Genomic DNA, 25,758 nt, shown 5'->3' on the forward strand with positions numbered 1-25,758 from the left:
TTTTGACCTGGGAGGAGAAACACTGACTATTTCTAACACAGGCAGCACTGATTGTTCTACCGTGAGTATTTGCTTCTAAGGAGCATGGTGGATGATCTTAGTTCTTCTATTCCTTCAGAAATAATAGGGAGAAAAATAGATATAGAATCACAACAGCTATAAAAGTGGGAAAAGCAAAAGGGATTCTTGCTGTCCTGATTAGACAGAGCTTTAAGAAAAAAAAAGATCTTTTGTGAAAGGAAGGAGACATTTAAGTATATGTTACAGCAAAGATTATTGGCAGTTAATTGTCTGAGAGACTAAGAAGAGTTAAAGAAATGACATTTGTATTAGAAGGTAACAGCATATTTCTATCACAAGCCTTACTTGTTTTCTCTTCTAGCCACAACGACTTTGTACTACGGCTGAGAATATTTTACCAAAATAGACTCAGCAAGGTCAACTTAAGAGAGATCAACAAGACCCATACAAACCTTGCAAAACTTGAGGCTGGTTATGTGGGAGCTCAGGTACGTACTGTCATGGCAATAAGACTGTCTGAGAACACAATTTTACACTTGCCTCACTCCCTTCCCAATCACAGAAGTATTAGTGGCCTTGGTTTTGGCTTTTGCTATTGAAAGATAAAAAACAAAATGAAACGGAAAAGCCACAGACACTTTTCCAGGACATTTGTGTTGCAAATATTTGTGTTTTATAAGCCAGGTACCCTTAACCAAAACAGCAGTTGTTGTTTTGTGATAAATGAATTAAAGTAAACATACATCTGCTTTCCTGCCTGCACTTCTGCCTAGAATAGTTGAATGTGTCAAGAGGCCTTAATCATGTCTGGAGTAGATGATTTAAGGCAAGAGCATAATGCTTCCTTTGGGGGGGGGGGGGGGAAACTGCAGTGGCAACTCCCTTGTAAACTGTAGGAAATTATTTTGGTAGTACTCAGAAACTTCACTATTAGCAAATTGCAGCTTCCATGTTGGAACAGAAGTTATCTAGTTTACTTGTCAATGTCTCTTTCAGTTTTGGTCAGTGTATGTTCTTTGCAGCGCTCAGAATAAGGATGCTGTGCGTCTGACGTTAGAGCAAATTGATGTTGTCAAGAGGATGTGTAACAGCTATGAAGAGCTTGAACTTGTGACGACTTCCCAAGGTGATACACTTTCTTGTAACAGAATATTTTTACTGGGGTTTCTGGAGGTATATGCAAAAGAGAGAAAACTGGAAGCAAGCAAACAGTATCCTGGTTTAAAGAGTAACTTCAGTTTTTCTACTGAACTACAATATCTGACTGTGCACAGTCATGGCCCGCTGCAGCCATGAGATAATTTGCCGTATAAACACACCTCCCATCTTACAAAAATGTCAGTAGTACTGCTTGCAGTTTGCAATAACTGTTGTTGCTCAGTGGTGCAGGCTTCTTATCTGTCATGAAATTGTTTTGGAGTTATCGTACTTTCATGTTTCCAGGTATCTCTGACAGTAAGAAGATTGCATGTTTGATTGGAATCGAAGGCGGTCACTCCATTGACAGCAGTTTGGCGACACTGAGGATGTATTATGACCTGGGCGTTCGTTACATGACCTTAACACATTCCTGCAATACACCTTGGTAACTGATGTGCCTGTGTTTATGTGACCATATAATACAAAGCGGTGGCAATTCCAAGATGAGGAAAGTATGGATTCAGACAGTTCACCTGTGCTGTACTCATTCCAAACCAAGTCAACAGTGACAGGTTTGGGGGGTAAATCACTTGGGAGACTGAAGGATCTGTTATGTAGCGCTTGTTACACTGACAGTTTGGGAACTTTTAAACTTCGTTAGCAACAGAAAGATTGGAAAATTGCCTCCCACTTTGCTTTACTAGAGAGGCTACATAGGTCAAAATAGGCAACAACAAACAAAAGAAGATGCTATGATGTGGCTCAAAGATGGTAAATGCTATCTAAGAACTTGGCAGTCAGAAGCCTTTAACACTGTCCTCTCTGGCCAGCTCAGGACAGGTCCAATGTTTGGCTACAGAAATGAGTACTCAGTTCCTCTCTCAGAGTGTTAGCACCTACTCTTTGTTGGATTGACAAACTTCCTTTGTATTGACTAAGGCAAAATAGAATTGTATGCAGAAAGGACTGAAAATCTAGCTTTCTGTCTATCAGGTAAAGGACATTTCAGTTTATCTTTGTTTTCTGATGAAGGTTTGTTTAATTGGAAAATTTTTGACAAGTGTCTCTTTGCTTGTCTTGCATTGCTTCACAAATATGCAGCAGTCTGAAACCTGAAGACATATGATCCACAAAATAGTTATGATTATACAGAGCACTGTTTGAACAAGATTCTTATTATGCAGTTCATTATCCTTAAATTTGGCTAAGTGATAGGACTTTTATTGTGTATAGCATAAGACGTTTCAGGTGCTGATATCATAGTTTCCAGAATGATATGATGTTTCTTCTCTCACTTCCCTTTTTAAGGTCTGAATCTTCATCTAAAGGAATACACAACTTTTATCCTAGTGTTACTGGTCTGACTGCTTTTGGCCAAGTAAGAATCTCTTTTTGAGTGATAATCTAAGCAATCTCTTATGCAACTAACAACTTCTGACCTTATCTTTTTTCAAAGATTTTCAAAGAACAAAGATTTCAAAGGTTTGAGCATGTGATGGTATGCTAACTAATTGTGAGTGAATAAATCACTATTAATTTAATAGGTAAATAGAAATCCATAAAGACGCAGTGTGATTATAACTAGCTGACAGCTGCAGAATTTATTTATCTGCTTACATACATCAGCTGAACAGTTTCCTTTAAGGAAATGTAATACTGACACTGTTGTCTGTAAATCTGTTTTAGGAAGTGGTAAAGGAAATGAATCGCCTGGGTATGCTGATAGATTTATCTCATACCTCATATTCCACAGCAAAAGATACACTACATATCTCAAAAGCACCAGTAATTTTCAGCCATTCTGCTGCATTTTCTGTTTGTAATCATTCGAGAAATGTTCCTGATGATATCCTCCAGCAACTGGTGAGTGTTGTTTAAAAACTTGCTAGTCTGAAGCAAATTTTTGCATGCATATCAGAGTGTTTACTTTTGATTCTCTCATCTCTGAATTGGATTTATAAGCAGATCCCTGAGCAGCAAGTTACATGATCACTTCTGAGATATTTTCTTTTGGTTGTGTTTTGTCTTTGGCTACAAACACTTTGGAATTCTGGTTGAATTTCCTTGATGTAGCCACTGGGCTTCTGCTGATCCAGGCCACATGAGGATGTAATGAATTCAGGGTAAAGCATAAAGGCAAAGCCTTGTGTTGCCATCTAAACTTTGACATATAGTGTTGTTGTGCTCACTGGTGGATGGATAGGGAACGATCTATATAAGGTACCCATGAAGTTTGCAGGGCACGCTCATCACTTGTCTCTTCCTATCTTTCAGAAAAGGAACAGGGGAATTATCATGGTGACTTTCAATGCAGATGTACTGGCCTGTGGCAGAGAAGTTGTTAATATTTCTACCCTCGCAGGTTTGAAGTTAATATATTCTGATTTTTGTGGGTGTCTTCTAAGAATTTCCTGTTGTCTGCATCATTTTTCAGACTGTGTAAATTATACTACTTGCTTATTTCCTTCTCCACATTGACCCAGCTCTGAGTCATTTTGGAGCTATTATTCATTACACAATAACAAGAGGACAAAGTGCATAGTTTGAGGAACTGATGCACCGAAATAAAGAACAATTAATCCCAAAGCAATTGTTCCTTTCTAGAAAACACCTTAAACTTTTCTAATTAAGAGTGCAAAACATTGCTATTTAATGGTAAAGAAAATTCTGTTGGCATATGTGGGTTATTTGTTGGAAATTAACGTGCTGTAATGATCATGTCTTTTTCTTTGTTTACATCTCATTTGTGTAGATGTTATTTTGAAGATTGCTACCTGATGCACTCAGTGGCAGAAAATATCCAGATAACCACCTGTAATTATCCTGAATACATCAATTGGATTATTAAAATTTAAGCTATATTATCAGGATGCCTTTTGACTTATTTAAAAAAATATATATTTTATTATGAATCCATGATTGAGAACAGTAGCCTGGAACCAATATGTCTGAACTGGATTATTCCTACTTGTCTTGTGCTTAGATGTTGCCTTCTTTGGTATTTTCTTTTAGATCATTTTGACTACATAAAGAAAATTGCAGGTCCAGAATCGATAGGAATTGGTGGTGACTACGATGGAGTGGAACGGTTGGTAACATCATATATACATTGACTTTTGACCCCTAGATTGTAAGGGGGTTGACATTCTTTGGGGCAGAAGAAGGCAGACGAAGAAGAGTTGTAGCAAGTTGTTTTGTGATGAGCGCTCTAAAACAGGCTTTGGGAAAGAATGGCATAATTCATTTTTAGAACTCTGTGATGGAGTACTCTAAATGTGGAAACTAGTCCCAACATCCTGTGAACTCTGCAAATGTGTCTCTAGGCAGTGGTTTCTGCATACAGAAATGATGATGGAGGGTACCTTCTTCCAGAAAACAATGATGAATTACAGTAAAGCTGCTTCGTCCTTCAGATGGTAAATGTGTTAGCCCAGGACTGCTGTAAAACTCTTTCCTCTGCTGTTACTTTCTAGTGGGGAAAGCCCGAAGCGCTTTGGGGCTGTGAAACCACTCCTGCTTTCTGGGCTTGGACAGCTATCCTTGGCATATGTTTGAGGAAAGCAGATCATGGAACAGCCTACAACGTAAACTCTCTCCTGTTCAGTCCTGGGCAAATGTTACATTACAGCACAGAAAATAAATGCATATTGTGTTATTGGGTGGCATTTACTGGTATAACCCTTAGCCTTTTTTGGTTTTTATTTATTCTGAATCTTCACTTACTCTTTTTTTTTTTTTTTTTTTGGTTTGTTTGCTCCATGCTGTTGTCCTTCCTGCATGTAAGTGCATCTTCATACGTAGTTTAGTTTTGCTAATGAGATACTCTGTGCAGAAAAAGCATCGTGTCCCATTCCTTGTGATTATGTCAGTTGGATTCATCATTTTTTTGACTTCTCAGAGGAAGAAGTGGGTCCCAAATGAGCTCATTCTAAAAGTGAATGTGTGCAAAAGACTGATTAAAAAAAAAATAAATCTTTTTCTACATATTTTCAGTGAGTGACCTGTGCTGAATGTTCTTGTGTGACTCTTGCCAACAGTTTCCCTGAGGGACTGGAAGACGTTTCTAAATACCCTTATTTGATTGAGGAACTTCTTAGAAGAGGATGGAGCGAAACTGAACTAAAAGCGGTCTTAAGGGAGAACTTCCTGCGTGTCTTCAGGGAAGTGGAAAAGGTAAGATTAAAAACTAAACTGAATCTTGATTCTTACTAAAGGGGAGAAAGAAAATGCTGGTGTCTTGCTTTTTTTATGCGCAATGAGAGAGCTATGAGGGAGCTTAAGCACTCAATGCATTAATTCCAAATGCCAGGAAAGAAACAAAGAAGTCAAGGGAATATTAGCAAAATAAAAGAAAGTGAGAGAGAGTGGACAGAACTCTGTGTTGCTTTTTTTCTCTCCACAGTAATCTGATAAATACACATCGTTGACTTCTAAATGGAATCACTTCACGGTTTAGATAAGCTGCGGATATTCCAGCGTCACAGCCCTTGCTCCAGCTGTGTTCGCTGGTGCAGTAAGGAATGCTGACTGCTGCAAATCCATTGAATTCTTGTCATGGGATCAGGCTCCTATCCAAAGGGCTCTTGCCATGACTAGAACACTAACAAATTGTAAACATAACATCTAGATCGCAACAAACTTTACGTGTGAATGACAGAAAGTAGTGGAGAAGGATGAGAGTGGAGCGGAGGGATGAAGAGAGACTGTATGACAGTAAGGATACCCTAAACAGAACCGTATAGGCAACATATGTATATAGGTCATATATGTTTCCAGTTGCCTTTTTAGGATATGTTAGAGGAATAGAAATAGGGAATTTTTGTTTCAGTCATTCTGCCAACATATCTGCCTAATGCTGAGTTGCACACATGGCAGACTGACATTATAAAGAAGCTGACATTCATCACACCTAATCAATCTGTGAGATTTAGTAATTATCTTTCTTCTAAATTAGAGAGGTTTGAGCTCTGTTTTAAGATTGTGAGCTGACTTCAGGGAAGAATGCTCATGAGTTGTTTTTTTTTAAAGGTTTTCCAGTTAATGCATTCAAACGTAGCAGGAGCCGAGACAAAGAACAGCCTGTGACTTGTGCTATAATTTATCTGTAACTAATTCTGGGAAAAACTTCACTGGAATGCAAACATGAGGATAATGGTGTTGCTTTCCCCAAGTTCAGTTGCGTTTTTTTTGCAGTACAGTTTGACTCTGTTCACTTGACATGGCATTGAATTTACCAGCTACATAAAGCTTTTTGCTGTTATGCCAGCCTTGCTTTCAGGTGCAACCTTTTGCATTTTTCTAGGTGCGGAACTCCAGTGGTCTAATGGATGTAGGCGAGAGTGAAATCCTGCACAAAGAAGTACAAAATTCCTGTCGCCTAGACCTACATAATTATCGGATTGAGACAATCAGTTCTTTTGGATTTTCTTCTGTGGCACAGTCTTTTAGTCTGACACTTGTAATTGTACCGTATTTAATATTGTATTATGGATCATAAAGTTTATGGAGCCTGGAGAGAGAAAGAGATGGAGTAACCTGCAATACCACTAGTATCTTTTTTGGGGGTTGTTAATGTAGAGCTCTGCTAAAATATTTTGTGTAAGTTCTAAACTTTTACCCACATACTTGAAAGTTAATGTAGACTTTAAGTCTTGTGGCAAAAGCATTTAGGCTTTGAAGTGGTAAATTCTTTGTCATCTCAGCCAAGTCAGGACCAGCACTGTAAATGGAAAGTATTCACACTTAATGAATAAATCCTCTAATACATGACTTGTGTTTTTGGTACCCATGTTGTGGCAGTTGATGTAAATACCAGGGTCAGTCCAGAATCAGCAGATCTACACAGGAATGAGAGAATGCGACTAAGACATTAAGACATCTGTAGTGGGATGTTTTCAGATATTACTTCTTTTCACGTGATGCAGCTTTCGTCATCAGTCAGTGGCTTGGTCAGAGAAGACACCTCCACTCTGGTATGTGTAGAGTAGTGGTTGTGTGTGATTTGTGTGTGTGTATGTGTTCTAGACAACAAACTGGATGATATGACTATTTGAATTCATTTCTCATGCCTGCCACTAGCTCTAGGCATCTGTTTTGCAATACTAAACTCTTATTTTTGAACCTTGACCAGGACAATGGGCAACTGGAGAGTTTATGAAGGGAGAAGGTAGGTGTCTTATATTCAGGTGTCAGCAAAATAAAGGAACAGATGTCCAGATAGTGCTGTAGATATCCTTGTATAATTTGGGAACTGCTGTTTGCTGCATGTTCATGGAGTTAGAACATGAGTAAGCCAGGCCAAAGCAGGAATTCTGGCTACTCAGAGAGTAAGATATTGTTCTGTTATTTTTACTGCAGTATCAAAAGCAAAGAAGTATTTAAATAAAATTTTATCCATGCTAAAATCAGACCATCATCAAAAGATTAAAAAACATGAGATTAGAAAGAAATCTTTGGAACTTGTTTTCAAGTCCACAAGGTATGTGAGGTTAGCAGCTCCTGTTTTACAGAAGAGAATTGTCCTTGTGCAAAAGGCCTATTCTTGTCAGGTTCTCAAGGCTCAAAGCTGGAATTTTAATCAAATAGTCTGAGATTCATCATGAAATTATAAGATGGCAGCACTAAATCTCTGTAGGATCATTTCCCACCTCTTGCTTGTAAATACCATCTCATGATACTTGTTAATTTATCTTGTGATACATGTTTTTATTTACTGATGGAACATCTGCATAATATAACCTTAATATAAATTAAAGTCCTGTATTCTAACACACAAGTTATTTAGCAATTGAAAGATAATGCCAAGCAGAAACAGAATGGAAACAACAAGTCAGTTGTTCTCCAGAGTCACCTGAGATTGTTCCTGCCATCCATTCCTGCTTTTCGTCTGCAAGTTGGGTTTCTGGAGGAAGACAGTTCCTTTTATTGCTTCAAAATGAAGCTTCATTAGCTCTTCTGAGAAGGTGGTCACCTTGATGAGCATATTCTTAATAGGCTCTAAGCCATGTTGAATATTCTAATGCATACAAGCCAAGTTTTTAAAAGCAGTTTCTCAACAAATATTGAGCCCAGTTATAGAGATACAGTAGAGAATTACAGCACTAGTCTTGCCTTCCTGATACTGCCTAACTGGCATCAGAACTTGTTTTGTAAGTGCACGATACTGGTAAAATGAAGAATGGAATAGATATTTGCAGATATTTACTTCTTATCATCAGTTTACTTCTCATCAGTTCTTCTGCTAATAGCTTCATAAGCTGTTAGAAAACTGCCATCCATGGTCTCTTTTCACAAAATTAGTACCATTATATTAAGTTTAATGCATATTTAAAATGTAAGATGCTTCTTTATTCCTTTCAGACTTATAATTTTTAGTGTGTTGCCACATTCCTGCCTAATTTGTACTTTCCTTTGATATCGTAGCATGGATTTAATATACATTCCTCTTCTTTAAGATACGGATAATATTTTTACATTACTCTATTTTACTATGCTATAGATATTTGTAGTTTACTTCCTTGTTTTATTTGTAGTGTATTGCACTTATTCTGGATTGCTTTGTATAATGTGTAATTTGTAATCGTGTGGCAAAATATATACATGAAATTTAAATAAAATATTGATTAAAAATGTCTAGATACTGGTGTAATCTCACAAAACAATGTAATGTTCACAACTGCAGGAAACCCTGAAATAACTGTGCAACTTTGCTGCAAAGGAAGGCCACGGTATTGTGAGGCCTCTGAGGTGTGCTCCGCATCGGAAGATAGCTCTTCCATGATAGGCAGGAGAAAGTCAGGTAGGTTCAGCCCTGAAGCATCCCAGATGTAGGCAGTCAGCTTCATCTTTGTTCAAATGCAGCCTAACCTGGAGAGAAGTCTGAGCAGGTACTTAGGAAGACAGAAGGAGGATAACTCAAAGTCATTGCAGCAAGTCCATGATGACAGTGTTTCCTGTAGCGAATCACTTGGTCAAGCAAGTCAAGTTGTAGACAACAAGGCTTATGGGGAACTAGACAGATTGTCTGCACCAAGGTAGGCTAACTTCTGCTTCACAACATTTCTCAAAGATGTACAATGATCTGAAGTCCCCATTTCCATTACTCGTTACAATGTTAATTGACAAAATGTCAAATAAGCTGTTTGTGTGAGACCAACATGAAAGTGCAAAATCATCAAGCAAGAAATGGAATCTTAGGCATCTTGCAGTGATTACACGTGCTATTTAGCTTATCTAATAGATGTGGTCAATTTATTTTTCTTAAACAATTAAAGTCATAACGATGTGAACTGAAACACGTTAGAAAGGCACCTCAGTAAAAGTGCATTTCAAAAGTGAAATCATGTCAAGATATGACTGTGACTGCTGTCTGAAAAACTGTAGTGTCCCTTTAGTCTGAGTGCTAGTGTCTCTGGTCCCATTGACAGCAGCTTGTAGAAGCAGTCACAACACTGCATTTCCAACAGCTCAAGCATAAAATGATTGCACTCTGATTTTTGTCTCCCAATGGATAGGATGATTCATCCAGAAACTGAATGCCTTTGCCCTACACTGATTAATAAGAGCAATTTTCACTGGTAATTTGCAATGTATGATAGCTAAACTGACTGATTCTGTTACAGCTGGTGGTATTACTGAAATATCAGATATCATTAAGATAGCAACTTTGTAATAGACTTTGTTGGTTGCCAAATGAAGGATTCATTGTTTACCTTTTCTAAATAATGAGTTGTGCTAATGTGAATTCTGAAAACAGCTATTACTATTTCTGTAAGTATAAAAATGTATATACTACAAGGTACCTTAGGCTGGTGGTGTAAATAAGAGCCAAACTTCAGGACTTCTTTAAAAATCCAAGGCTTGTGCTTTCACATGCGATATATGCACAGCCAAAAACTCCAGACAAAATAATGCAGATTATTGATTTGATTCTAAAGGGTTTGTGCCAGCACCCTTTCCCAAGTCCCTTTTTAGACTAATGGGCTGTAGCATCCACAGAAATAAATAACTGCAATTCTCATTTGTCTCATCTGGGTATGTGGTGATGCTAGAAACGAGGCCTAAAAAATCTGTTGCTGTTTTTACACATAGAGCTGATCTGTTAGGTAAGATCTGAGTAGTTCAGTTCATGCATCTAACCCTCACTCAGTGGGTGACTTTTATGGGCCATGAAAGGACTTTCACAAGTTTTACATTGGATATGCAGTACTGAAGTTGATCAGTGCTCCACATGTGCATTCCCTCTTACATATCATTGAGCTGCTCAAGCAATATGTCAGCATATTTCTATGTTTCAAGGTCAGTAAACTTCATACATTTACTCAGGCCACCTATATTAAGTCCATTAACTTCTGTTTGACTTTAAAGTTGAGTGGCCATCTGCACCACAGAGTCAACTTTGAAGAGCTGGGCATCATTACATCTCAACCATCTTCTGGAGTAAGGCGCTGTGCCGCAATGCTATAGCAGTTCATGCCAGTGTCAGCTTTGACTGGTTCAGTGCTACATTGCCTCTGGTCTGCATGTTGTCTCCCCTGTCCCTTGTGGCAACTCTGGTGCTTGTGTAACTACATAGTAAGCTGTTTTAGGGGGCTGATCTAGCCGAAAACTGTTTTCCTCTGTTTTCCTCCCTCAAGTGATAGGTTTTCTGCTGATCAGCTCTCTCAGGGTTACCCATGTTCAGTGTTAGAGGAGAGGAGAAGCAGAAAAGCAGAGCAAGACTGCAGCAACTGAGGCTTTTTTTTTTTTCTTTTTTTTTTTTTTTTTTTCCCTATGTTTGCTATTGGAAGCAGCAGTTTGTCTGTTTGAACTTCCCTGGATTTACACATATGGAAATGATCAACTTACTTCAGATTCTGAAAACAAAACACATCTAATCTACAAACATGCACATAACACCCCCACCCAAAACAAAACAAAACAAAACAAAATGGCTTTCAAATTTGCTCTTTAGATTTGTTGGATTTAATTCACAGACCCAGAATGGTATGTTAGTGGATTTCCGGAGCTGCGTTCAGGATAGACTAACATGGGATAATGTTTCTTGGGCCATTTTGGAAGGCTTGAGTCAGTATTTTAGGAACTGTATATATTCTTTAATTTGGTTTTATTTTTTAACTTGATAGATTACTTACAAGCCTAACAACTACACAGGACACTGTGAGGTGGTGGTGGGTGTTTGGTGTTCCTTTAATTTGCCTTTTTTTTCTTTTTTTCTTTTTTTTAAACCAGATGAAAGTAAAATCTTTTATTAACCATCATATTTATTTATAAGTTGATTATATAATTTATATCAGAGGAAAAACAAAGTTCTGTGGAAAAAAGGAAGCATTTTTGTTTCAGTTTTGTATTTCATAGGTGTCAGAATCTCTGGTGACAGCTAAAATCTCTCAGTCTCTTGGTCTAGCATTACAGATGAGAGCTGCTCACAGCCTGTTTCACTTCCTACCACTCAAATTGCAAAGGCGCCAATTCTTTCCCCAGTGTTTATGCTGTTTGAGAAATTATTGCCACTTATAATTTTTTTTTTCATTCAAAGCAAAATCAACAAACAACCCTTATGGCATGCATCATATCCTTAAAACTGTGACCCTAGAGAAGATCTTAGATTTGGCTCAGCAGCTCCTGTCATGAAAAATCTGTTGTAAAAGTTGTAAAAGATGCTACATGAAGTTCCTCATTTAGCTTACATCACATAAATGTTGCTGTTTATAAGCAAGGCCTTGATGACCAGAACCAAGTGAGAAGACGCTTGATTTTGCTCTGTTTCTGTTGATTCTCCCCAGGTTGCTTTGTAACCTTCACTGGGCTAATCCTCACCCCTCTAATGGGTAAGTAATTTTCTCTGAAATTCTTTCTCTGCATCTGGTCTCAGTATTTTTATAAAGCATGTCTTTCACCCATGGAGTCCAAAGTGCAATGAAAGAAAAGCAGTGCCAAGAAAGCATGAATTCAAGTTCCCCCATGGGTTTTTCTGAGAAACAAAATAGGTTTTAAAATAGCTAAGATTAAAACTGAAGTTAAGGCAAGTTTTGCCAGACAAATCAAATGAAGGTGCCTTTAGTATGAATAAAAATTTTTGAAAAAAAAGTTTAATATACGTTTGAAAAGCCCATTTGGATTAATTTTCCTGAGTATCCTCCTGTAGATAAACTCAGAACATCTAAAGAATCTTGGGTAAGCCTGTGCTCAGTTTCTTCTTTGAGCCTTTTATTAAAAAGAAATAGATCATGACAAATCTATCCATGCTAAAAATGTAACTGAACTGAAAAATGCTCATTAAAAAAAAAAAAAAGGAAAAAAATGCAACAAACCCTGAACATTTTTCCAGCATCTTAACCCTACCCTGAAAATTACTGCAATATTTAGCAGTTTTAGTAGCGAAAAAATTGATCCATCTCTTCCTATTTGAATGTACAGAACCTGAATTTGAGGGGAAGAAGAAAACAAGTTGGTCATTTTTCACTGTCTAAAGATGAGTTTAATGCATCTTTGTAGAAAATGTCTATTTGATGCACCAAATACAGTTATGAGTAACTTTAAAACGTGAGGTGAGAAGTTTCTTGAAGTAAATAATTTTTGAATGTAAGTGGCACCATAGTGTCCTCTGGTGGTCTTTTAATGCCTAAGCTGTGGTGTATTTTCTAGGAGAACAGCAAAATTTTCAATTGCAGTTAACACACCAACTCTTGTATAAATATAACGTGACCTTTTCTTGCCTTCTCTTCCTCTTGGAAATGGCATGCAGAGGATTGTACGTTGCATCTCACATGAGCTCTTACTCCTGTGTCCCCAGTTCTTCACACATGGATGTACATATTGTGGTCCTCTCCAAAGGGCCTCTTGCAGTGACTGCTCATCTTTGTCGAGGACGAACTAGATGCCAGTCTTTGTTGGGGAGAAACCTTTGCAGCCAGGTTGCCAGTTTCCGGCCTGCTTTGTTCATAAAGCTGGTTTGATCCTCGGATGTGGAGGAGCAGGAATGTGCTGAAAATGGAAGTTCATGGGGGTGAAATCCTGGCCATGAACTTGCAGGACTTCTGCCAAGCCTTTTGTTGGGGGAAGCTGTACCTTGGCAGTGGCATGTTTTTTGTTTTGCTAGTTTTTCTGATGGTCAGCTCTGGGCTACTTGTCACCCAAGTTCCACTTAAGTGGGAAAAAATCCTTTTAAACAGTAAATAATAGTTATGGACCCACTGTGTGTATTCCAGCCCAACAGGAAGGGGAGCATCTGGATTCCCTCAATAACTGTTCAAATTACTTGGAGCAAACACCATCAGAGCCCCAGTAGGATACTTCTAGCTTGTAGTGGAGCAGCGTTTGCAAGATTTAAATATCTGTATTTGTGTTTTTAAAAAGTCATTGGCTTTAAAACCTGCAAGTATTTAATTCTTCCGGGTGTCAGGGCTTTGTGCCCTAGCTGTATGGGAGATAATCTGAGTAGGCCTTCAGTTATCCAAATTGTTGTTTGTTTATTTTTATAATTGTTAGATCTGTGCTGTGTACAGATCTGCAAGTGTGTCCTCTAACCAAAACCCTATTTCTGTTCTAGCTGGAATATATTTTTTCTGGGCCACTATCCAGCTACTATCTCAATGATCTAGGATATCTCAGAAATACTTTTCATGACATATGGTTTAGAAATTTCCTGTAGTTCCAAATATAGGTTCAGAGCTTGTCCCACTGACAAAGAAGAGCGATGCACTATGCTGGTCTGCATTAACAGGGATACAGTATGGTTGTTATTTAAAACATCCCAATGCAGGTATTCTACTCAAGGAGTTTTAGGTATTTTGGATAACACAGTTATGGATGTTCTCTCTCAGGTTCTAGGCCAGTGCATCCTGCGCATGAAGCTCTAGCAGGCTGTGTGTTCAGCCTGGGGACACAAACAAGACTCAACAGCAATGTCAGTAATCAGGCAGGTTACTGTACCAATGGGGCATTCAAAGCTTCATTTAGAGAAAGTTCCTTTAAACTTTCTACACAGCTTTCTGCGATATCACATTGCTACAAAGCAATCTGAACAATGTTAGAAGTAATATAGTTTTACAGATTAATTTAAAATATTTTCATCATTTGAATTGTAATTGCATGCCACGTTTCTTTTTATATGACAATAATTTTCACTTGGCCTTGAGTTTCCTAGCTAGAAACATTTATTTATGTATGTATTTTAATTAAATTCAGGAAAAAGGGAAGATAAGAAAAGTTGTCCTCAAACGTAGTTTCAAATGCTGGGTCTTCTTATCCTTAAATAAATTGCAAATCACTTTCATTGACAAGGAGACAAAACAGTGTTAAGTTTTGTTGTTTAATTGAAGTTAACATCACATATTCAAAGTCTGTAAGCTACCAATACTCTGGAGCTCATTTATAAGGGCCTTCCAATGCATGTACTACATCCCCTTGTGAGGAATAAGTCAGACTATTTGGTACTGTCTGTAATATTTTCAGCTGATATTAATTCTGTGTTCATTTTCTCCTAGGATGACTATAGGAGCACCACACCAGAACCTGTGAATTGTCGTCTGGCAGGGACTGGATAAAAAACTTGTAAGTCAACTGCCAGCATGGTGTGCAGCCACTATCTCATGCTGGGCTGTAAAGGCCAAGCTGACTGCCTTTTTTTTTTTTTTTCTCCTTTTTCTTTAATACTTGAGTGGTATCACCTGTAATAAAAGGTGTTCAAGGTATCTTGCTTGCCAGCCTGAGGATTTATAGCAGGGTCTTCAGCAGTTTACTAAACTACCCTTCCAGAAGACTCAGAGTTTCTCATACAGCTTTTTTCTGAGTTGAATAACAGTTTTTATTGTGAAAGCATAGTGACCTTTCAGCTGGAAGCTTATACCTTCTTGAAGTAGTTCATGATTACACAGTGACTTAGTAAACAGGAACTATATAGTGTCTCTGCTTATATAATTTGTAGATAATCATTTCAAAAAGCAGTTCTTGATGGTTTGTCACAGAGGAAATGATCATGGAGTTGCTGATCTTAAGGCTGCTGACTTCACTGATGCTGTTAACTAGAGTACCAAAATTCAGGCCTTTTCTTACCTAATGAGACTTGATTCTGCTGTGCCGGTCTCAACATTTTTCCCAGTGAAACCACCAGACTGTTTTTCAGCAGAACAATTTTTCTGTTTCATTGAGAGAAGGGAAATTAATATTATTCTCTCTGCTCTTTTTTTTTGGTTTGTTTTCACTGACCAGTGTGTACCCAAAACTGTAATCCCAAATTCTATTTAGCTTTGTTGCAAGCAGGTAATTTTAATCCGTTATTTAATGGAAGATAACAACATTGTCTCATGTAAACGCTGTAGAATTCTAGATTACCTTGTTTCATTCCAGTTCATGTTTGCATCAGAGGGCTCTTAAGCTTTTGATGGCTACTCATACTATTTAGAAGTAACAATCAGTATTCATACTCAGAAAAAAAAAAAAGTCGATTATCCAACTTGAAATTTTTATCTTGCAACCCAAATACTAAAAACCAAAGTTGATATGGACAGATAACTTCTCATCTTTAAATATGGACCATCTACAAGCCAGAAGAGTCATTGTCTTTAGACAAAAGAAATATTTTGCTTCAATAAAGTTGAATAGTTTCCTAGGGCCAAATTCTCTCCTAAGACATTTGGATACAGTTTCCATTCCAGAGAGGGGAGTTGCCAGTATATGTGGAGAAGCTTGATTTTTTTTTTTCCTCATGGGGTACAATTCTATTGATTTCATGATACTAAACTAATCTGTAGTGGCCAGAATGCATTTTGGTACCCAAAGACAGACAGCTCCTTGCCAAACCTGCTTTCACATGCAAGATGAGAAGTGCCCAGTTTAATTCTTCCTCCTGAATAAACATGACTGCAAAAACCTTAACTCTTCAGGCAAGCTTCTTATAATCCCTGTCTCCTTTTTCTAGAGCAGTTTACTAAGACCAGAGCCTTTCACTCAAAAGCTTTAGAAAGTCGAAAACAGGAAAGAAGACAGAAGACTCAGCATGAACTAAGTTGCTTAATGGTAAGTTCTCATCTTGCTTATCTATATAAATTTCTCTGTTCCCTATCAAGTAATAATTTTTCCACCTGTTTTCTTGGTGGACTCTAGATTATTATATTGTACTTACAAACACTAATGAGACATAAATCAGCCTCAGGGTGTTAAACAGAAAATGTTACTATTTGGTCAATTGTTCTGCATTCCTGTGAGAGAAAAAATATTGCTGGAAATAAGACAGTGGACTAAGTGGCACACCAGTGTGTTTCCAGCCTGTCAGTGGTAATGCTTCTAACATCAACAGAAATGCTTTCTAAAATCTCAAAATTGGTCTACCTTGCCTACCCACAGAAATTGCTAGTAAACCTCACAGACCTCAGTGCGATCATATTCACAGATGTACTAATTTTAGGGCTACTGGAAAAAAAGAATCTCACCCTTGATCATAGAGATAATCATGAGTTTTGAATAGAAGAAAATGTTTTGTTTCTCCCCCAAAACTATCAGGGCTTTTACTGGTATACATAGTTAAATGAAGATACATCGTTGTCTTTCTTAACTGAGCAAAAAGACACCAGTAAAATGTAGGTTATATGAAAAAACACAGAAGTCTTAGAAGTCTTTCCACCTGTCTGATCAATGCTAGGAGGTGTAATTGTTCTGGCTTTCCCCAGAGGTGGTCTAAGTGAACTGAGAGACCTGTAACCTCTTGGCAGCAGCCACTCCACAGCACGGATCCTCCTGTTTTATTTCAAACCCCACCTAATTGAGAGTAGACCTATTAATTGTGAACAAGGCACTTTCTCTCTTGGTTGTTTCTCTCTTGCTCATTACACATTTTTCTTTCCCCAGGTGACCTGGGGGTTGCTTTGTGAAAAAGGCAGGACAAATTCCAAAAGCTAGAGATAAGGTTCTTTTGAGTACAGGAAATTCTGAAATAGTCTTATCCTCTTCCTCTGCTCTAGGGATTATATCCTCCCAGAGACTCCCATACATTTTGAGAACAAAACTTCCATCAGCACTGGACTGACTTGTCACTGTACACAGATTTCTTGAATAAGGCTTATTGCTAATCAAAAATCTACAGAATTAGTTTGAGTTGATAGCCCAGAGAAAAATGCACGAACTGTTCTCTAGAGCTTTTTTCCTCCGGTGATTACATAACGCATTAAGAAAGGATCCTTTTACTTTCAAGGCTAGCTCTCAAATGCAGACAATAAATAGCATTATCAACTATTAATTCATCTTTAAACGCCACGTGAAGGCTGCCCTATGCGAAACGAAGGCCAAGATACCCAGCCCTGGCGCCAGTGCTCTTTCAAATGTGAAGGCCAAATTGAATTTTGCTCCCTGAGGGACGAGGGGTTGAGGGGCAGGCGTGCCCAGGGCTTTACAGCCCCTGCCGCCACCCAGGCGTCCGGCGGGGCTGCCGGGGGGCTGGCAGACCCCACTGCCCCCAAGAGTGGGACATAACAATGGGGCAGCCCTGGCTCCCAGGCCCTGTTTCAGCAGCGGGGCCACACTTCATCTGCCCCGGCAGTCTGCTGCCTTAGCAACTGTCTGCTTTGCATGTGGCTGGAAATACGCTGGGTCTAGCTGGCGTTCAGCTCTCCCAAGGGGAGTATTTCGCTGCTCGGCCCCTCCAGCCCCTTTTGTGCAGTCATGCTTCCCGTCTCCCTCGGGCCTGCCTCGTTATTTCCGAGCGCTTCACAGCCAGAGCAGGGAGCGAGGCGGAGAGGGGCAAGCCCAGGAACCACCCCGCGGCCACCCCCAGCACAGGAAGCGGGGACAGGGACAGCTGCCGCATCCGTGCCTGGCGACAGCTCCTGTAGAGGCTCTCGATGTGCTTCTAATTAAGTCGATGCCTTTAATTAAGCCATTGCCGATGGGTTGAGGACCGCGGCTTCCACCCCAGCCGCCCCCCGGGCCGGCCGCCGCCCTCCCCTCATGGCTCCCGCCCAGCGAATGGCGGCCAGGCGGGGGGGGGGGGGGGGGCGGTGAAACGCCCCCGGCGCCGAGCCCACACCGCGCCCCGCCGCCCTCAGGGCCCGGCTCCTATCAGGACACCCCCTTCTTCTTCTTCTTCCTCCTCCTCCTCCTCTTCCTCCTCTCCCTCCTCCGCGCCGCCCCCGGCCCCTCCTCCGCGCCCAGCCCTCGCTGCGGGGCGGCCCCGGCCCTCCCGCCGGCCCCGGGGGCGGCGGCCGCCGCTCCGCCTCGCTTCGCTTCGCCTCTCCTCGCCTCGCTTCTCCTCGCCGCCCCGGCGCTTCGGAGGGGAATGGGTGGAGTTGAGGAGCGCGGTTTCCTGAGAGGAAGTGACCGCACGGGGCAGGAATGCGCCGCCGGCTCCGCGCCGCGTCCCGCCTGCCTGGCCGCCGTGCCGCGGGGAGCCCCGGCAGCCATGCCGCACTTCACCGTGGTGCCGGTGGAGGACAAGCACCGCGCCGACTACGACAGCGTGGAGGGGCTCAGCTGGGTGGACTACCGAGAGCCGGCCGCCGCCCCAGCCGCCGCGGACTCCTACGACACCGTCAGCTCCGACGGTGAGCGGCCAGGGCCGGGCTGCGGCTGCCGGGGCCGCTGCCGGTCCTCGGCGGGGCGAGCGCGGTTCCCCCGCCCGGCTCCGCCTCGCCGCGGCACACAAAGGCGGCCCCCGGCTGCTCCGGCACCGCCGGCCGCGGGGATCCTCCCCGGAGATCCTCCCCGGGGAGATCCACCCTCGGGATCCACCCCGGGGGCTCCCCCTCGCTAGCCCGGGGCGCCGCCGTTATCGGGCCTCCCGCAGGCGATGAGGGTGCGGGGAGATAGGCGCCGATAGCTGCGGTCCCGGGGAGAGCAGGGATGGGGAGAGCAGGGATGGGGAACGCGGCGAGGGCACCGCTTCTCCTGCTGCTGGCACCCCGAGGGAGGCTCCTGGCCAGCGAGGGCTGACACCGGGCCCTGGATGCTACAGCAAGTGTGTGGTGGCGGGGAGGCTGCGCTGGGGCAGAGCTTTTTGTTAGCGGTTCGTGCATTCCGCTTGCAGAAGGGAGCCGTGTCTCGGGAAGGGATCTGGGGCGGTGCGCAGCCTGGTTGGTTATCTGGGTAACTGGTGGCAGCGCTCAGCCTGCCGTGGTGTTTTTTACTGTCAGTGCAGCGAGTGTTTCCAGCCAGCAAAGGAAGACTTAGATGTGGACAGCGGGGCGGTTCTTCTAAAAGGTTATTTCAGCTCTTTGTGGTGTCTGTAATGTTTTCTCTGCTTTAGTTATGTTTAGTCTTGTAGCCTTTGCGAGGAGGATCTTCCCATGGGCTCAGCACGTGAATCTGACTTGCCCTCTGTGAATCACGCAGGATTCTAGGCAACAAAAGAAAAATCAGTAAACACCTGGCCTGCTCCTCCTTGCCTGTGCAGTCAAACCTTTCATAATACAAATGTTATGGGATGCACGATAATCCCTAAAGGGAGCCTGCGCTATTCAGGCCTGCGCTCAAGGAGGAGAAAAGGGTTGTTTTGCTGAGTGATACTCAGATGTCATGAGATCAATATCCAGTTTCTGGCTTGGCATTCTCTTTGGTTCTCTGTGAATTTGTTATCCAATCTCCAATATATACCTTGTCTCTTTTTTTTTTTTTCCCCATAGTTCTCAAATGAATTTTAGATTTCATATAGATCTAATGTCTGTTATGTTTGCTTTTTTTCTAGCATGCATGTTTTGGGCTCGTGGAAGGCAAGTGTCCTTCCTGACTTGTCAGTTTTCACAGACAAGTTGAGATGCTAGCCCTAAAGGCTGTGTAGGGCCTTGACTTCACTTTATAAACAGGTGTACTTGAAGTCCGGGTTACTTGACATATAGTTAATGTGTATGACAATAATAGATGATTTTTACCCATCTGAGCAGGTTGTTTCTCTGCTCATTAGTTTTGGCTGGTAAGAGGGACCTGTGGAAGCTGCTGCCGTGGGGGATAAAGGAAGGTCAGCTCAAGCTGCCTGTTGTCTGGCTATCAGAGTGCCTGTAGGGTGTGGGCAAGCAGCGCACTGAAAGATGTTCAGCTCCCTGTCCCAGTCTGCTGGTACTTGGCAAGCTCTGGTCTCTGCAGCACACAGAGCCACGCTGCTGGAAGTTAGCTCAGTCTCTTTATTTTAAAACCGATAAATATCTGGTAACATCTCCATTAATGTACGGTAGTTAAGTCCTCTTTCTGTTTGAACTATAACTGTCTTCTATTTTTTAATTTACTTTCACAGTAATTAAGTGTTGTTTCATATCCTCAGGGTATGCGTATACAGATACATTTCGTACCTACCTGTACTGACAAGAGTGTTCTTCCCCACTGCCTTGTCGATCTCCTCCTAGGCTTCCTGGGTTTATGGCTCTGCAGAGGGGAATCTAAACTCCCCCCCACCCCGTGTTATTCTTGGTGCTTCCTTCCGTATCCTATGCAGAGAGCAGGAGCCTCGCCTACCGGGGGAAGAGTCGAAAATAGGACCTGGTAGGGATGGGAAACTCCTGTTGGAGGCCAAATATCTTACAGCTGCTTAGCACCTGCATTGTGGAGCAAAGAGGGGGACCTTCCAGAGCTTTCTGTGGCAGCAGATTGAGGGACTCACGGTGGGACCGGTTGATGTTGGTGATCTCTCTGATTTTAGATAAGGTAAAGTTTGTTTGACTTAAATGCAGGTTGTCAGTTCTGGGTTGTGGCCCCATCAAAGTGCACATGATTCATGTTGGCACTGCAAGAATGCACGCAGAGCTGCCCGAACAACGCCAATTGTCCAGGCTTTATCTGCAGTCAAGTAGTGCCACAGCCAGTATAAGGGACTGCTGAATTTTCTTCAGGGAAATCTTTAAGTGGCTTGCTACTCAGAACATTATTTCAAGACATTTAAAGACTTGTTTGGGTTGCTCAGTTGATTGGGGATGGGTTAAAGTGACTGAGTAATGATATGGCCCTTCAAGCCTGTGATTTATCACGGTAATATAACTGCTTATAGCTGGTCTCTAGACGCAAAGTAGCTGATCTGTTCAGATACTCCTTGCACAATGTCGTAAGCTTACAATTCTGATGGATTCTCATTTCCCTCTGACCTTCTTACTCTAACGTTTTTCATGGTCTTGTTTGTGAATGCTTTTTCTCTGAGTTCTGCATTATTTGGGATATTAAGTGATGTGGTGTCACCTAAGCAACACAGAGGTGAAGCCATTCTGCAATAAGAATTTCTCATCAAACCCTTGCATAAGACAACAGTGCATAACAATTCACCCTTCCCAGATAGCTTCACTGCTGGCTTGTGAGTAAAACCAGCATTTTTCTTCTAAGCAGGTCCTTCCTACAGTTAGTGCTTGTAATAGAATTTGACATCTTCCATTTAGAAAAAGAAGCACAAAGAATTATCCTGTGATCCTATGACAAACATGTGAATCCTGCTTTATGGTTTGACAGGGATGAGAAATGTGAATTTGGCATCTCTTCAGTCTTTGAAACAACGCAAGCGTGTTAGCTTGGGTACACAGAGTAAGAAAAGGGAAGGGGGCACTGAATAGTGGTTAAAAACCGTACAAAAAACAACTAAGCTTTGCTTTAACAGGAATCTCAGCTTTACAGTGGTTGCACACCATGTTAACCAAAGTACAACAGCGTCATGTGGCCCAAGGGAAGTTATTTATCCTCCTGTGACTTTTGTTTGTGGAAATGAGACACTAATCAGCTTGGTGTCACTAACCAGCCTTGGTCAGCTGCCACCCTTGGGTTTTGCCAATGAATTGCTCTGCTTATGTTCCAATTATCACATGGCTTTCTTTCAGCCCACGGTTTTCTAACTAGACTTGAGACCTTTTCCTCATGCTTACAGTCTGCATCGGTACGTACAGCATCCTTGTGCAGCAGCAGGTTATGCTGGCCAGTTTTAAGAGGCTGGTTTGGAACCGGAGTAGATGGATGAAGGAGGTTCTGCTGTGAAAGCAGTGAATTTTTACTTCTTCCCGAGTCACTGCTTTTTAATATGTGGTAACTGAATAGTGAAGGTTTTAAGTTGTTTGCAAGAGTTGAATTGAAGCTTGCATAAAGTATATCTAAAGATACCTTTAATGGAGATGCATAAATCATTCAAAAATCCCTGTGCAAAGCTCTTAATTCTTATACATAAATGTTTTGGCAAAGTCCAGAGACAAGATAAAATTAGTCAATAACAAATTAGATATTGCAGCTAAACAGCAGTGATAAAAATATGTGTCCAAATATATTTTAGGTTCTCTTAAGTTCAAACCAGGACTTGTGCTAGTAGCACTGTGGGTAAACGATGCTGTTACAGTAGACATAACAGTGTATTTTTGCATAACCTCTGTAACACGTGCATCTTCAGCGTTATTTCTGTTGCCTCTAAACTGTAGAAAGAAGTCATGCAAGAGGGGACCTGGGGAGGAGTCAAGGCAGAAACTCATAACAGTTTGGGAGAAAAGTCACTTGAGAAGAGAAATACACCAATGTCAGTCATCTGTCTTCTCTGGTGATTTGTTCACTATTGTCTGATGAAAATGATACAGATTTCTCTGTATCTTATTCAATCTAATTGTATTTTGATGAGGAAAGGTGGTTTTGTTTCTTTTTTCCTGTTCTGCCAAGCTTTGCATCACATTTTTCTTTCTCTGTGTGAATTTGGAGATTTTAAAGGTCTCTCATGAGTGCTGAATATGTTGGTATTTGTTCTTTTTATTTAAAAGTGGTTTTGAGATGAGTTATTACCCTCTACTATAAACATAATTAGGATACACAGCAATTGTTATCATTGGAAACATGGATCCTGAAAGGGGTCTTAGCAGCAGTTATCCTTGTGAAGCCCAGTATTTTTTTCAGCTTGTGCAATTGGCAATTAGCACAACACAGATAGCAGTGCCAAACTCCAGTGTGCTTTTTCAGTATACAGGTGCATAGATAAGTGGACTGTTGCTTCAGATAAGAAAAGATAAGCATGTGGAATGTGAAAAATGAAAGTGGAGAAATGCTTTGTGAGATGATTAGCTGTGTATAACACTTGGGTGGGTGAAAGGGATTGCAACCTGAAAGCAAAACCATTTCTCTGAGATTTGCTGTGAAATCTGGTGTGACTTGTTTTCATGGAGTTCCGGGTGGATGCCTCAAGTTTCTTGATCTTTTTTAGTAGCGTGTGGTCTTGTCAGGTTTAACTCATCCATAAAAAATGCTTGCCAGGGAAAGAAAAGATTCACATTACTCCATGAACTTTTAATTTTGCTAAGCGTGTCTCTCATACCTCCAACTAGTGCCGTGATTAAGACAGAGCTGGTGAGGCAGCAGCTGTCCGGCACTAAAGGGACCTTGGTGCTAGCTGCCGGCTGCCAGGAGACTTTAACTAAATATAGAAAAACATAGCCCTTTTTGTGGGTTCTCTGGTATTTGAGTTATTTGGAAAAGCTCAGTGAAGGCTGTGTCTAAGTAAACTGAAGGCAACTCCTGTAGCTGTGTGTGGGTCTGTAGGTCGCAAAAAATAAGAGAAGATAGGAAAAAAAAAAAAAATAGCCACCAACCGTCTTTTGTAGCTGCTGACATTTTTGCGCTTAGGAGAACACCTGTATCAGAAGGCTAAGCAGCTGTACATGAAAAGACGTGGATTTTCTATCTTTACCTGCAAATGCTTGCTCCTTTTGACTTGCTGAGCTTCAAACTAAGTCTCAATGAAGCTCTTTTTCTAACCTTTTTTTTCAGTGTGCTGGAGCTCTGTCTTTTATTCAATTTCTGCACTCTCCTAATGGAATTCAGATCAGGTTTTGGGTTTCCTCCATTGTATTTGTGGTACCTGTCTCTCTCACAAGTAAAACTGATTTGTGTTGTTTATTCCATTTGCCCTTGCAAATTTCTGCAGCATTTCACTTCCTTAAAGAAAATAGTGACTCTTCCTTTCTCCCCCAGTCCTCAGCTACAGCAAAATGAAAGAATACGTTTCTGCATGCTCTTAACTGTAAAGTTTAAATTTGACTTTTGCTCTAAAGTTACATGTGGAATGGTGACTAAGTAACTTTGCAGCTTCATTGAGGAGGAAATGTAGCCAAACACACTAAGTGCCATTCACTGAAGTAGAAGAACAAAAACTTGGAAGAAAATCACTCTTGGTGATCAGTGCTTTCTTTTTAAGTGCATGTAAGAGAATGGGGACACACAGTGCCACAGAGAGAGCAAAGCTGCATTTGGTGAGTTTTTCCATTCCAAGGCCAGGTTAAAAATTTACATCTGCTCTTGACTACAATGTAAGAAATAACTTAATATGCAGACTGATTTTGTATTTCAGCAAAATTGCTATTACCAATCCACTGGTGCAAGACTTACTTGATCAAGGGTTTTGTATCTTTAACCCATTGGTTAAAGTTTTTTTTCATTTGTTTTTGGAAATACTTTGTTATATGAGCTACAGATAACTTAAAAAAAAAAAAAAAAGAAGTCACCATTTTAAGACATGATCTGAAGCCTACTGGAATTACATTTTAGGAATGTTTGTGTTGTCTTCAGTAACCTTTGAATCAGAAATTTTGGATGTCGTGCTGTACTGAGCTGATTTGCATTTTCACAGTTAAGAAAGTTTCAGTATTTTTGCTGTTTGATTTTGTAAATCCCTTTTCCTGCTTATTTGCTTTCAATAGGCATCCGTTTAAGTGATGCCAAGTGGTCCCTTAGTGGTGAGTAGTACTATCTTTTGTTCATTCAGCTGAGCTGCTTTGGATGACTTCTTTCAGTATACTTGGATTTTTGTCACACATGGAGAACTGCATCTTTCCCGCTGGCTGCTGTAGTCAGTGCAAAGACGACAAAACCTTCTTTTGATGCATGTAAAATAACAACACCATACACCAAAAACACCAGCAATATCAAATATTTGAGATACATTAAATATGTTGTCTTTAAATATAAAATAGCTACATGACCAGGAAAAATACAGATCTTATAATCCATGTGTGGTTAGCTTCTCTTCAGGGTTTTGGATGTGATAACATCTTACATGCTGTTATGTGGCACGGATGCCCTCTCTTCTGTCATCCAGTGCACACCTATCCAGAGGTTCACAGAATCACAGAATTTTCTAGGTTGGAAGAGACCTCAAGGTCATCGAGTCCAACCTCCAACCTAACGCTAACAGTCCCCACTAAACCATATCCCTAAGCTCTACATCTAAACGTCTTTTGAAGACTTCCAGGGATGGTGACTCCACCACTTCCCTGGGCAGCCTGTTCCAGTGCCTCACAACCCTTTCAGTGAAGAAGTTCTTCCTAACATCTAACCTAAAACTCCCCTGGCTCAACTTAAGCCCATTCCCCCTCGTCCTGTCCCAGGCACGTGGGAGAACAGGCCAACCCCCACCTCGCTACAGCCTCCCTTGAGGTACCTAAAAAGAGCGATAAGGTTGTTCTGTTGGCTGCAAACTGCCTCTTTGTCCTGAGTGGCCCTTTCAAACTGTCTCTTTTGGGCCATAAAAAGAAGTTCGTGAGTTAAAGGGGTAGGTTTTTTTTTGTGGTAGGTATTAGGTTTGGCCTGGAAAAAATAAACCTTTTTTTTTTTTTTTTTTTTTTTTTCCTTAGCAGTCTTAATTCATGTCTGAGCAACAGAGGTGTGGGTTAGGACAGC

General features: G+C 41.0%; 2 protein-coding genes and 2 long non-coding RNA genes across 16 annotated transcripts in view; 3 read left to right on the forward strand and 1 right to left on the reverse strand.

The window, feature by feature from the left end:
* The window catches only part of LOC311443253 (dipeptidase 2-like), a 46,131-nt gene extending 39,201 nt beyond the window's left edge, over positions 1-6,930 (forward strand). For 8 of the 10 annotated variants that reach the window (XM_084533303.1, XM_084533306.1, XM_084533308.1 and 5 more), the window contains 9 exons: positions 383-509; positions 1,018-1,147; positions 1,465-1,606; positions 2,470-2,539; positions 2,848-3,024; positions 3,436-3,523; positions 4,174-4,249; positions 5,199-5,334; positions 6,464-6,930. In XM_084533303.1, the coding sequence (XP_084389429.1) occupies positions 383-509; positions 1,018-1,147; positions 1,465-1,606; positions 2,470-2,539; positions 2,848-3,024; positions 3,436-3,523; positions 4,174-4,249; positions 5,199-5,334; positions 6,464-6,658 (1,141 nt within the window). In that variant the 3' untranslated portion in view covers positions 6,659-6,930. The remainder of the gene's footprint in view (positions 1-382; positions 510-1,017; positions 1,148-1,464; positions 1,607-2,469; positions 2,540-2,847; positions 3,025-3,435; positions 3,524-4,173; positions 4,250-5,198; positions 5,335-6,463) is intronic. The other 2 variants (XM_084533310.1, XM_084533302.1) reach the window with 1 other exon arrangement.
* A 2,040-nt stretch (positions 6,931-8,970) lies between these two features.
* On the forward strand, positions 8,971-25,057 carry LOC311443256. Of its 2 annotated transcripts, none has more exons than XR_014697152.1 (5): positions 8,971-9,194; positions 11,946-11,990; positions 14,649-14,715; positions 16,082-16,179; positions 24,278-25,057. It is a non-coding gene; the product is annotated as an uncharacterized lncRNA (long non-coding RNA). The 2 variants fall into 2 exon arrangements; XR_014697153.1 differs by having other exon boundaries at positions 16,087-16,179.
* Positions 12,618-16,178, reverse strand: LOC311443257. The gene is made up of 2 exons (XR_014697154.1): positions 15,217-16,178; positions 12,618-13,146 (listed from the first exon to the last, which is right to left on the reverse strand). It is a non-coding gene; the product is annotated as an uncharacterized lncRNA (long non-coding RNA).
* The window catches only part of SLC12A4 (solute carrier family 12 member 4), a 50,184-nt gene continuing 42,775 nt past the window's right edge, over positions 18,350-25,758 (forward strand). For 2 of the 3 annotated variants that reach the window (XR_014697151.1, XM_084533295.1), the window contains exon 1: positions 18,350-18,695. Coding sequence is in view for 1 of the 3 variants with exons in the window: in XM_084533295.1 (XP_084389421.1) it covers positions 18,431-18,695 (265 nt within the window). In the remaining 2 variants the exon portion in view is untranslated. The remainder of the gene's footprint in view (positions 18,696-25,758) is intronic. The other variant, XM_084533297.1, reaches the window with a different exon arrangement.

This window comes from Aythya ferina (genome assembly GCF_964211825.1).
Source record: "Aythya ferina genome assembly, chromosome: 12".
Taxonomy (NCBI): Eukaryota; Metazoa; Chordata; class Aves; order Anseriformes; family Anatidae; genus Aythya; species Aythya ferina.